Source organism: Neoarthrinium moseri, assembly GCF_022829205.1.
Source record: "Neoarthrinium moseri strain CBS 164.80 chromosome Unknown scaffold32_Wmoseri_CBS_16480, whole genome shotgun sequence".
NCBI classification, from domain to species: Eukaryota; Fungi; Ascomycota; class Sordariomycetes; order Amphisphaeriales; family Apiosporaceae; genus Neoarthrinium; species Neoarthrinium moseri.
This window is the reverse complement of record NW_026055146.1, coordinates 1-12,519: the sequence shown is the minus strand read 5'-3', so window position 1 is coordinate 12,519 and position 12,519 is coordinate 1. Positions and strand designations below refer to the sequence as shown.

Genomic DNA, 12,519 nt, shown 5'->3' with positions numbered 1-12,519 from the left:
CCTAAACGCGATTAGTGACTTGGACCTTTCCTTGCCTTCTAAGCAAACCGACCAGCAATTGATACAACACTGCGGAAAGACAACTCATCCGATTCTTGACAACATGTCGGCTCGACAAGTTCCAGGCCCCTTCGGAGTTGAAAAAGCGCAGGTAACCCGACTCGAAGACCTGGCTCTACAGCATTTCCCCGGTTGGCTACGGTCTGAACGCAACAGAACAACGTCGAACTTTGTATGGCAATATGGATGCGACATCCAAAACAAGAACAAACGCAGATGGGTCTGTCAACTCTGTTTGGCATGCACCCGATCAAAAGTGGTCTATTACGATGCGGAGGGCCTTCAGAATGTAAAGGACCATCTTTTCAAAGACCACGGGATTTGTGCTCCTCATGGACAGAAAGCCGATGACGCCGAGAAGCGGGCAATCCAGAACATGGTGAAGAAGCGGACCATCACTGAGGCTTTTGGGCTCGATCCCAATAAATCACATGAACAGAAGATTGCTGATACCGTTATCAGAAGTTTTGACAAGTGAGTTTACTCGCAATGCTAGTTGTTTAGTAGACCGACTGGGGATTCTCAACGCAGGACGCACTTTCAACGACTTCTGATCCAGTGGATCGTCTCCAACAACCATGCCTTCTCTGAGACAGATAGAGGAGAGCTGCGAGCGATATTCGATTACTTGAACCCCTGCGTCGCTACCCAAGAAGCCCATATGTCTGGCCACACCACGTGAAGACGTATCATCCAAGAGTTTGATCGTCATAAAGACCACGTCCGTCAGGTCCTACAGAAGGCGCCGGGTCTGATACACATCTCCTTTGATGGCTGGACGGCCCGGAACCAGCTTGGGCTCTACGGGATTGCCTGCTTCTTCCGAGATGAGCGCAGTAGACCTTGCAAGATCGTTCTGGCGATCCCCGAAGCAGTCCGCCACACAGGTAGCTGCATCGGCGCCGAGGTCCTCGACATCATTGATGTCTTTGGGATTAAGCACAAGACGGGATATTTCACGCTGGACAACGCAGCATCTAACGACGTAGCAGCCGAGGTCATTGGAGCTGAATTGGGCTTTGATGGACGGCTACGTAGAGGACGATGCATCGGTCATACCATCAACTTGTCTGCAAAGGCCCTACTATTTGGCAAGACGGATGATGCTGCGTTTGAACAGCAGTTATCGGGCGCTGAAGCGTTGAATGAGGTTGATTGGAAACTTGGGCTATCCAAGGGCCCTGTGGGAAAACTTCATAACCTGGTGGTTGAAGTCAGGAGCTCGAATCGAATCTGGAGTCTATTGAAGGAGATCCAACAAGTAAGCAGGCTCGATCAGTAGCTACCGACCTGAAGCAGCTTGCCATCTCCTATGCTGAGTTATGGTACTGATTGTGGCCAGCAGGATGAGATCGACCAAGCGATATCTAGCCCGGCCAAGGCTCAGCAGAAAAGGCCTCTGAAGCTTGTGGCCGACAACCTAACACGCTGGCTTTCACAGCTGTATATGATTCGTAGAGCTCTCAAGTTGAAGAACGCTCTACGGATCCTGGTGGTAAGGTTCAAAGCACAATGGGAAGACGAGAATAGGTCGAAACGTAGCCTCGAGACCCCGCCAGCTGCGAAGACAAGGATGCCGAAACTCCTTCGCGAAGAGTCGCGCTTGACTGATACCGATTGGGATTCGCTGGAGCAACTCGAGCGTATCTTGACCGTCTATGAGACGGTCGTCAAAGTTCTCGAAGGGGACGGACAGCTACGAAATAGGCAACGAGGATGGGTCGGCTCATATGGCAATGTATGGGACGTTGTACAAGGCTTCGAGACCCTACTAGAGACTCTGGAGCGTTATAAGTCAATGGCAGCGAACCTACCCAATTCAGAGCAGTTCAGGATAGGCATCAATAACGCCTGGTCTAAACTTCACGAATATTACAAGAAACTGGATGAGACGCCGATATACTACGCAGCCTTGGCACTCCACCCAGCCTATCGTTGGGACTATTTCGAGACAATGGTCGGCTGACGGTCTCAAGGGCGGTGGGCTGGTCTGCGTCCTTGGCTGGGGAGGGGGGTTGGTGTCTACGGACCAAAGAATCATGCCGTCTCCAGGCAAGACTACGTCGAACGGACCAAAAGTTCTATCCGGACATCCGAGACATAAGAGTAGGGATTGATGTGAGTCACGAGCAGCCGGGATGATGTTGGATGTGCGTGCGATGAAGGCGGTGCTGGATTCGTCTGGGTTGATCGATATACAAAGAGCCCGCCAGACAAAGAAATAACACTTGTCCTGACTCCATATTCATCTACGCTACCAGACACAGTTGGACGCAATAATCATTATGGCCTGGTCAGAAGATGACGGCCTGAGAAAGCGTTTATGTTCGCGCGCCGAAGTGGCTCCGTAGCAGGTTCCAGAAATGGTCAGCAGTCGTCTTGGCAGACCTCAGGTCAAGAATGAGCGACCGGAGGAGGTGAATAAACGGACCATGGCGCATCGACCGGGAAGTGGCCGCACGCACGAAATGGCCTGGAACCTGTTCAAGGGTGGTGTAAGTTCATTGGCGGACCGAAACTATCCCTTGGCTGGTATCTGCGGGGCGAGTCTAGGGACTAAAAGTGACTCCATGTGGCGGGATCAACCCGCCCTTTGCCCCAGATGCACCGAACCAGCCCAAAGTGCGTATTGCGCGCCTACAACGTGACGCACCTCAGGTCGAGAATGAACGACCGAAAGAGGTGAAGAAACGGACCATGGCACGTCGCCCAGGAAATGACCATACGCAAGAAATTGCCTGAGGTGGTTTAGGGTGGAGCGACCAAAAGGAGCGCTGTCTGGATGTCTAGTTCCTGCCATGACCTGAAGTCGATTGAAGCTGGTCCCGCAATTGTGGTCCAAGTCCGTGGGGCTGCAACTGCCTGCGGGGCATGATCTGGCGCAGGCACGGAAGGTTGCCTGCAGCTGATTACAGCCACTGGGGAGAACAAAGATCCTAGGTGATATCTCCAAATGCAGCAGACTATCCTCTTCATTTCAATGGATTTTCATTTGGCCCTCAATATGATACTGGAACTCCTTACGCTGTGTTCGTTATCTGCCACCGAGTATCGCATTGTCAGGCTGCAGCCACGTCCCCCTCGCCCTATTCCCACGCTTCGACACCATGAGTGGCGAACGCAAGGGATCGCCCATCTCTGGGCACTTAGATACTGGTAAGATGCAGAACCTAGTGCCTTCCGAATCCCATATGGGCGATTCTGGGATCGGTTACATCACTGCAAATAAATTGGCCTCCTTGATCAGACATACTCGATAGAGTCTCTGTTGACCTGCAGCTTTTTCTCTTCTGTTAATCGAAAGTGGTCCTCTTTACGAAGGTATAGATTGCCTCTAGGAACCGCAAGAGGTGCCTGTGTAACCAGCGTGGGGCACAGAACCATCTCCAGGAGGCGAAGGGCATTATGCGCCCATCGTGTTTCGGCCTTGAAGATGGTTGCTTTGCTGTTTTGTCTCTCGGCACTGATACAGTCCGGAATATTTTTGGGTCTTTCACGTTATTGGCTTCATACGGCAAGCGCAAAGCCATTGCGGCCACGCGAATCTGTTTTGTGGAGTGTGCGTTGAGGTCCGCTGCTGAGTCTGGAAAGGTACAGCGCCCCAACTCTGGTGACGTCTATACTGATTTATATCGAGCTAATCTTCAGAATACAAACAAAGCACTACTCCTTGTCATGCGCGTGATATGTGTCTAGTCATGGCAGAATATTCTTGTTATCGTAACTCTCTATCATTACAGAAGTTCAATACCTTTCCTTGCCCAAAGAGGAATCAACCCGCTCTGAACCGATACCGCAACCCGCCCAAGCCTGGACGCTACAAATTGCCTTATTTACATCAAATCATGGTTGATCTAGACTTCTTGGAGCTCCCACCTATTCGAGGCTCAGACCCCTACAGCATGTATCGATATCAAATGATGTTTCTTGAAAGGCAACATCAGCTGAGGTGGCTGAAGAAAGGTACGCATGAGGACCGGTCTGGCTTTGGACAGACCTGAAGCTACTGTCTCGGCAAGGCATTGCCTCGATGTCCAGCTCCGTCGATACTCGGCTCCGTTTGACGACTGCGATCCGTTTCTACTTGCAAAGATGGCTGTGCTTATGTGGGATATTATACGAGGCAAGGGCAATATGGATAAACAAATGGTGTGGGAGGACGGTGGAGATATATCCCGCGTACAGCGGTTATCTCATAATTTCCTGGTACGATAATTCCAATTCTCTAGTCAAGCAAGCGGGATGTATCCCTATCATTTGAAATGTACTGCAATATCTTCGGGACAAGCCGTAAAGCAATCTAGTAACTTTATACCGGAAGCGACGCTGTCTTCATACCCTACGTTGTACTTGATCATGGCACGATGGCATAGATCGTTACACTTTTATGGGTTGTACTGAAGCGCTGACCCAACGTTTTGGCACTCTCGCTTGAGCCACCTCTAGACATTCCTTTCAGCACGCTCGAACTCCAGCGCAAAGACTCGCCTACGAGGGCTGCGTAACCATGACTTTAAGTTCACTAATCGGCCATGATGGACACAGGTACAGGTGCTCACTTGCTGCGGGAATGGTTATGAATTCGGGTACGCAGTCTTCGACAATGCAAAGAACAACAGTGCCGCAAGGGACGAACTTGGGAGAGGGTTCCCCGCTTCGATCCCATCACTTATCACAACGCCTATCTCCAAATAAGAACTTGCCTTGTAGAATGAACGGGGCGAAAAAGGCATCCATTGAATCATTGAAGCATCGGGTTGTATTTCTTCTACCTTATTCCTCACTATGCGGTAAGCTACCTCGGAAGACTTCCATCACGAAGAACATGGAACCGATCTTTGTGTATTGTTGAGCGAACTGGTACAAGTCAACTGCGAGGTGCCGAGGTCGTACATAATCCAGCTATTCATTTGTATGTCGGTAACGCGCGTCGTATATATGTCTGTTCCATTGAGACTTGTCCCGCTTTTGTAGCGACACTGACACCGTAATATGCCGTCGTCAGCGCCCGTTGTATTCAACGAAACTGAACAGTTGCTACAAGTATTTGTGAAGTTTACTCCTTGAGAAAGCGTTCCGCCGTTGTTGCTAAAACACTGGTCGAGGTCCAGTTGGGTACATATGTTCACTGTGTCTGATGAACACTGCGCTTTTAACAAGCCGTCCCTAGGACAGAAGTGTGTGACTTTGCAGTGATCAAGAAATGGCACCTGGCAAGCTTGAACAGACGCGAGATGGATGAAAAGGACAAACAGAATTTTGGTCATTATGGTGAGCTATTTCGAATCAACGTGGAGTGGACCATCCACGTCTGAGTTTGAGGCGCGGGTCCCCGATTTATAGATTCCATCCTATGGAGGGCCGATTCTAGAGGTCAAAGACCAGCGGCACCAGTGTCCACATGTCCCCTGACGAGAACCAACTACATGATCTGAGGTCGAATTATGGCCAGCAGGACTCATGTAGCCCCGTGAACATTGGGCCACTTCGTTCATCAGCCTAATCCGACTTCATGCCGTTGTTTGTACGCGGCAGAAAGTCGATATCTAGTTCTGGTCATTTCACAAATGGCCCTTGTCAGTTCCGCGCATATGAGCACTTCACACTTTGTCATTGTCCGTTTTGATACTTTTTGGTGGCCCAATCCTTTCAGCCGTGCGAATCAATTCAGCTCAAACCTACACGAGAGCGTTTGCTGGCCACACCCGAAAGCTGCCGTGTCGTCATTTTGTGGCGTGGTGAAGCGTTTTCCACTCTCTTGATTAGTATGCTGCATCGTATGTATATGTAATTGACAATGTAATTATTAAAGTGAGTATTATAACCTGGTACGGCTACCTTTGATTGTTTCAGCTTGAGAATTCCGTTATCACTGTACTGCCCTTGAGCGCTTGTGGCCAAATATGGGTTTAGGAGGTAAGCTTGACATACCTCACTCTTGCCCTAGTATCTGCTGTATGACAGACACAACGATTGAGATTGGATCTGACACTATTATAGACTTACCCAATGAAGTTCTCTTTACCATATTAAGAATGGTAGCAGAGAACGACGGCATTGCCTTGGCTCGCACATGTCATGACCTATGTGTACGGGTAATAGCCAAGGTGTACGAACACCACGTAATGCGTTATAAATTCGAAGGAGTTCCACTTTCATTACAGTTTTCTTGCTGGAATGAGCGAGTTGGAACCTTTGAAATGTCTATCACGGCTATTAGGCGAATTGGACAAGATCTGAATAGCATGCTTCGACGAGTCTTCACACTGGTTGAGTTGGACAGATTTGCGTCCCTTCGAGGCCTGCTCACCAGTGAAGAGCACGGTCTTCCGTTGCCACACATCCGGGTCGATCACACAAGTTATACATTACTACATATATGCTCTCTGCGTGGCAGCGTCCTGATAATGACAGAGCTGTTGGGTCTAGGAATGGATGCCAACATTACAGACACGAGGAGAAACACGGCGGTTCATTATGCCAGAAATGGGACTGTAGTAAGTCGTCCTACCACATTCTTACGCAGACTGAGAAACTTGTCTCCCACCGTGTAAGACCTAAGGACAACACATGTTGATTCAAAGCCAGGCTGCGAATCTTGTCTGCCGTGGTGCGGTGGTCAAAGAGCATTACAAGGCCCAGAATTTGCCCCTCGTCTCATTAATACAAATTCATTTCATCCAGACATACCATTATTCTAGGGATCCTTCAAGATGGAATCACGATTGCAGGCAGCAAAATGTGGTATCCAGTGCGGATACCACTGATGCTAGGCCTGAAGTAATCTCGGCGATCAAATACTTAATAGATGCTAGTACAAACAGCTATCCACAAGCAACTGACCCATATGCCACTATCTTACGCAATTAGATGTAAACTCTCTGACGTTGTAGCACTCTTTATCTCTGCGGGAGCTGAGTTGAGCCCCACTTTTGTCGCTGATGGGAACGAGGAAAAATATCTGCTACTCAACGAAGCCTTTAGTTTCGCTACACCGGAATACTTTACCTGCCGACCACCGAGTCCAGCACGAGTAACACTGAGTACACTGCAACGATCAATGTACGAACTCGAGACCATATCATCTGGGAAGAGCTATGACGACGTCGAACTCGCTGTAGACGCCTATGGGCAATGTGGCTGGAACAGTAGATCGCCTTGCCGTTCTGGTTGCTATAATTACTAATGGCGTTTTCTACGATACACGATCCGCAGCAACTTCTTCGAAGAGGACACGATCCTAGCATAAACGTAGATCGGCGCTTCGTTCTGCGGCCATCCGGCGTATTATCTTCACCGTCCAGCCGATCGAGGCCAGGGCTTAGCTGACGCTCGTTCTCGTCACTTCAGCACCAATATCATCGGCAAGGCAATCAAGCATCTCATCTTGATAAATATAAGGATAGTCGAGGAGCTTGTGGCATAGTGCAGATAGCCTGGGGGCGTCACGGCTTTCGGGCGTCCGACTGCATTATGAGGGGCTTTGGTCGAATCGAAACATCGCAGGTTCGCTCGAATCATTCGGATGGACCGCGTGCTACAGCCGATCGCATTGGCAATTGCGACGCTGAAATCATTATTTTCGATCATGCCGGGTGATGGTTGTGTCTCTCGTGATGAGGATAACAGTTGCAAACGAGAGAATAGAAGCGACACCAGAATCCATTGGTGTCAACCCGCAGTTGGGGCGCCTTGACGCCAGCCTGCCTCAGCACAGCCCACAGAGGCGCCTAGCTTTGACTGGCTGCACCAATGGAACTAGCGATTCGGTCTTTCTAGCCACTGCAGGCCGGGCACTTGACCCATATTCGGTGCTGCGATTGGCTGAGGTCCGCCAAGAGTCAGCCTACGCTGCACCAGTCGCCGGCAGGCACACCACGAGAAGGGTGCGGGCAACACTTTCTGCACTTTCTTCGACAACGCCAGCCTCGTCCCAGACTGCTCCCGTATCTGCCTGCCCATCGCAATTCTCGTCGCTTGATTGTTTGACAATGTCAGCTACTTCTACTCGCGCGAGGCCATCGAGAACACCAGTTGGCACTCTCGGAAATCGAAGCCGTTCGAAAGCGGGACCGTGACCATGACCTCTGGAATCAAGATCGTGTACCCTCTAGATGGAGATGCTGGCACTGTCGATACCGTGGTCGAGTATGCGCGTCTTTGGCCGTTCTATCACTCCGCTGACTCCCTGTAGCATCGTCGCGATCCATGGCATCGGTGCCCACCCCGACGACACATGGACCTGGAAGAGGCCGGACGAGAGGACAAATTGGCTGGCAGATCCCAACATGCTCCCGAAGGCAGTCCCCAACGCACGCATAATGCGCTTCGGCTACAAGTCTACATGGTTTGGCAACGAGAAGGACGAACCGAAGAAAACGTATGTTTCTGATGTGGCTGAAATGCTCCTCACAGGGTTACATTCTCATCGTCTTGTGAGCTAGACATTATCCCAACCCAGTCACAATCGACTAAGCAATACAGGGCGCCACTTGGCCGATAGTCTTCATTGCGCACAGCTATGGTGGCCTAGTACTTCTTCAAGCCCTTCGACGCTCTTTCGACAACCCCGAAAAGTGGTCGAAGTCTTTCCACCACACTGCTGGCCTTGTCTTTTTCGGAACGCCTTTCCGAGGACGAGCAGGTCTATCTAGTTCATCAAAAGTTGGGAAACGAAATAGACGACGATGCTGCCACACGGCTTGTCGACTCGTTGGAGTATATGCCATTGGCCATCGTGCAGGCCGCTGCCTATATCGCGCATCGAGCGCCGCGCTGCTCAGCGGAACAGTACTTGGAGAGGTTTGAGAAGAGTGATCGGAAGAGAGCGACTTTGCTGGACTACGAAGGCGGCCAGCTCCGTCGAGATCGCGAAGCCAAGAACTCGATCATCATCACATGGCACATATCTTTCGATCATATTCGGCAAACTAGACCATCAGCAGCAGACCTGCTGGCGCTCATGAGCTACTTCGATCGGCAAGGCATACCTGAATACTTGCTCAAGGTACGGGATGATAATCATGATGCTGAAATGGCCGCAAGCAATGCCAATCCGAGCGGCCTAGAGGATGATGAGAATGGTGAGTGGTCGTCCATCGACTCCACATCCAGTGATGGAGGTGCATTTGAGGATGACGTCATTCTGTTAAGAAACTTTTCATTTGTTTCTGTCACTGAAAATAGCGACGTCTACGAGATGCACCGGCTTGTACAAATAGCGACGCAAAAGTGGCTCGCAAATGACGGCCAGGAAGAAAGGTTGAAGCAGCAGTTTATCGGCAATCTTGTCGCTCATCTTCCTGATGGGCAGTACGAGAATTGGACTTTATGGCAGGCATTGCTACCGCATGCGAGAGCGGCGTCCAGGCACAAAGTGAAGGATGAAGCAGCAATGCAGGATTGGGCTACGATTCTCTACTTGACTGCCTGGTATTTTGAGAGAATAGGTAGCGGTCATGAGGCCGAGGAAGCGTCCGTTCTTGCTATGAAGGCCAGGACGAAGCTTCTCGGAAGAGAGCACCAAGATGCATTAAACAGCATGACCATGGCAGGGTTGGCTTACAAACTTAGAGGTCGGTGGGAGGAAGCGGAGAAGCTGTTTGTGGAAGTGATGGAGTCTCGCAAGCAGAAACTGGGAGCGGATCATCCAGACACGCTGACCAGCATGGGCAACCTGGCGTCGACGTACAGGAATCAAGGTCGGTGGGAGGAAGCGGAGAAGCTGGACGTGGAAGTGATGGAGACGAGCAAGCAGAAACTGGGAGCGGATCATCCTTCCACGCTGACCAGCATGGGCAACCTGGCGTCGACGTTTTGGAATCAAGGTCGGTGGGAGGAAGATGGAGATTCGCAAGCAGAAACTGGGAGCGGGTCATCCAGGCACGCTGACCAGCATGGCCAATCTCGCCCACACCGACTGCGAGGTGCTCCCGGCCTACGGGGAATCGAGCGACGAGTACGACTCCGAGACCTGGGAGGAGATCCAGCAGGAGCAGAACGAGCCCGCGCGAGCTTGCGCCCCAGACAACGCGCCCCAGTCCGAGGAAGAGGTCGGAAGCATACTCGACTCCTGCGTCGAGGCGTACCAGGCGGACTGGTACCACGATAAGCTGCCCAATCGAAAGAGCTTGGCACAGCTCGCGTCGTCGTCCGCGCAAGCACAGCGCCTCCTCCACCAGGAACACGACCACCTGGTCCGCATAATCGCCCAGCTTCGACGCAACCTATTTGCTCCCAGAGCCCCCTGGACCCGCGTGGCGAGGCTGGTGGAGGCCGCCGGCGTCCTGCGACCTAGCGTCAGGGACTTGCTCAAGGTCGAGTGGCGGCTGGGCTACCCCCAGCCGCCCGCGCCCGCGACAGCCTGCGACAGCCTGTGTGCTGCCGGCGACGAACACGATCAGGACGGCGAGGAGATAGAGAGCGACTTGGAGGACTGCGACTGCAGACGACGGCCCGCCATCGCCATCGCCCCCGCGCCCCCGTGCCCTGCCTAGACCCGACCCCATGGTGATCGACTTGACGGGCGACAGCGACGAGGAGGCCCCCCCCGCCCCTAGCCTCCACAGAGCCCAAGGACAGCGCCCCCGACGATACCGAGACGAGCCAGGCGGAAGCCCTAGCCGGGCGTTTCGCGAACCGCGGCATCTCCGACAAGGACTGGGCGAGCCTCTGCCGGCTCTTCCAGATGGACGCCAACGCCGAGGCGCACCAGCCGGCCGGGTTCAGGCTCGCGCTCTCGAGCTACCAGCTGCCTGCCGTCTGGTGGCAGCTTACGCAGTATCCTGTGCGGCAGGTCCCCGGCGGCTGCCTCGGCGACGAGATGGGCCTGGGCAAGTCCTTTGAGGTCATCGCCACCTTTGCCATCTTCGCCACGATCAAGACGAGCTACCAAAAGGTGCGCCGCGCCTGGCGCCGCGCCGACCTGACCGCCGACGGCCAGGAGCACCTCCCGGAGGACCAGCCCGCTACAGTAATGGGGTGCCCCAGCCAGCACCTCTCCCCATACGGTCTACTCTGCCCGTGCGTTAAGTCGGGGGAGTCGTACCTCATAGCGATGCGGCTGCCGTCCCTCCCGATCCTGTGTTTCGCCCCGCCGACCTCGCTGCACAGGACATCGTACATATCGTGACGCGCCTGGGCCAGGGACTAGTGGCCGAAAGAGGTGAGCACAAGAGCAATTGACTCCAGCCACCAGGAGCCCCCGCCCCGCCAGGACCACCAAGCAGATGCGTGGAATCCTCCACAACACGCCAACGTGGAATGTGAAAGCACCCAAAGCCAGGTCCAAGCACCTCAGACTCGGACCAATGGATCCGACAATGCCGTAGAGAAACGAAAACGACCTCTTTTGCCGGAGCCGTCCAGCCAACGCCCGCCGTCTCAGGATACGCCAGAACCATCCGGTATAATAACCCAGGCGGGCGCCGAGCCGCCAGAGCGGAAGCGTCAGAGGAGGTCGATGTCGGAGAGGCCTCTCATCCCGGTTGCAGAATTGCCGACGGGCCCTCGTCCTCGGACAACAGGGGCTCAAAAGGGAAAGACGAAGGGTGTCTCGACGGGCACGGGGATGGCCTTGAGGGGGCGGCATACCCGCATACGTCAGGTTCTGCCCGCCACGCATCTTTTCACGAATGGCCGATTCCACGGGCAGTGCTCAAATGCGTCATGGACAATGGTGGCACAACTTGCCAACTCCAGTTCACATTGGGCCCAGACAAGCCACCATTCTTGTCGTTGGCGAAGCCCCGCCGACGGGCGGCTCCTTGCAGGAAGCCCCGTCCATCTCCGAATACGGCTGCAGTGGACCCAAATGAAGGTAGGATGACAATGCTGCCGTTGACCCTTCTCATGGGCTAATCAATCTCAACCAGATAATGTGTTCGAAGTGAAGCGGCTCCTCGCGCGGCGTTGGAAGCATAAGTTCTTCCTCGAGTGGGCAGATGGCACGTATTCTTGGGAACCTCGCCGAAACATCAGCGAGACGCTTGTTCGTGACTTCGAAGAGTCTTACCGAGGGTTTGATGAGGGGGTAGACGTTCTCAAGCTTCGACACGGGAAAGCAGGGTCGATCCAGTGGCTCTTACACTGGCATGGACGCCCCTGTACGGAGGATGCAAGGGTCGACGAAGGGCTTCTGAGCACGGAACTACGAGAACGCTGCGGGAGCTACATTTTTGATCACGAATGGGTGAACTAGGAGGGCAATTGGACCAAATTTCTTGTTCTCGTCATGACGTGTTTAGCTCCCTAGTTTTTTTTAAGCCAGAGCTTCCTGTGCAAACCTCTTTCGACACGTCGTCTGCGCCTAGGTGGCCTGTGTTGCGAACTTGAGGCCCGTTTCTGATCCCCAAGACACTTGCGAAGCTGCGCCATTTGTTCCGGCTGCAAGACCGCTGTATGTTCTGCCTTCGCGTCGTATATGATATTGCGGTCCCACTCAATGCACCAGTGGACACA

The 12,519-nt window shown here is 52.9% G+C and overlaps 3 protein-coding genes across 3 annotated transcripts; all 3 read left to right on the top strand.

The window, feature by feature from the left end:
• Positions 1-103: 103 nt before the first annotated feature.
• On the top strand, positions 104-2,026 carry JN550_007913 (uncharacterized protein; the record flags this gene model as incomplete). The annotated part of the gene is made up of 3 exons (XM_049319816.1): positions 104-534; positions 745-1,321; positions 1,403-2,026. The coding sequence occupies 3 exons, from the start codon at positions 104-106 to the stop codon at positions 2,024-2,026; spliced, it is 1,632 nt and encodes a 543-aa protein (XP_049169980.1).
• A 397-nt stretch (positions 2,027-2,423) lies between these two features.
• Positions 2,424-2,802, top strand: JN550_007912 (uncharacterized protein; the record flags this gene model as incomplete). The annotated part of the gene is made up of 2 exons (XM_049319815.1): positions 2,424-2,555; positions 2,614-2,802. The coding sequence occupies 2 exons, from the start codon at positions 2,424-2,426 to the stop codon at positions 2,800-2,802; spliced, it is 321 nt and encodes a 106-aa protein (XP_049169979.1).
• Positions 2,803-7,676: 4,874 nt separating this feature from the next.
• Positions 7,677-12,259, top strand: JN550_007911 (uncharacterized protein; the record flags this gene model as incomplete). Its single annotated transcript, XM_049319814.1, has 9 exons — positions 7,677-7,990; positions 8,059-8,208; positions 8,255-8,440; positions 8,638-9,887; positions 9,943-10,543; positions 10,603-11,082; positions 11,251-11,660; positions 11,714-11,878; positions 11,934-12,259. 9 exons carry the CDS (start codon positions 7,677-7,679, stop codon positions 12,257-12,259), a joined length of 3,882 nt encoding a protein of 1,293 aa, XP_049169978.1.
• Between the last annotated feature and the right edge of the window lie 260 nt (positions 12,260-12,519).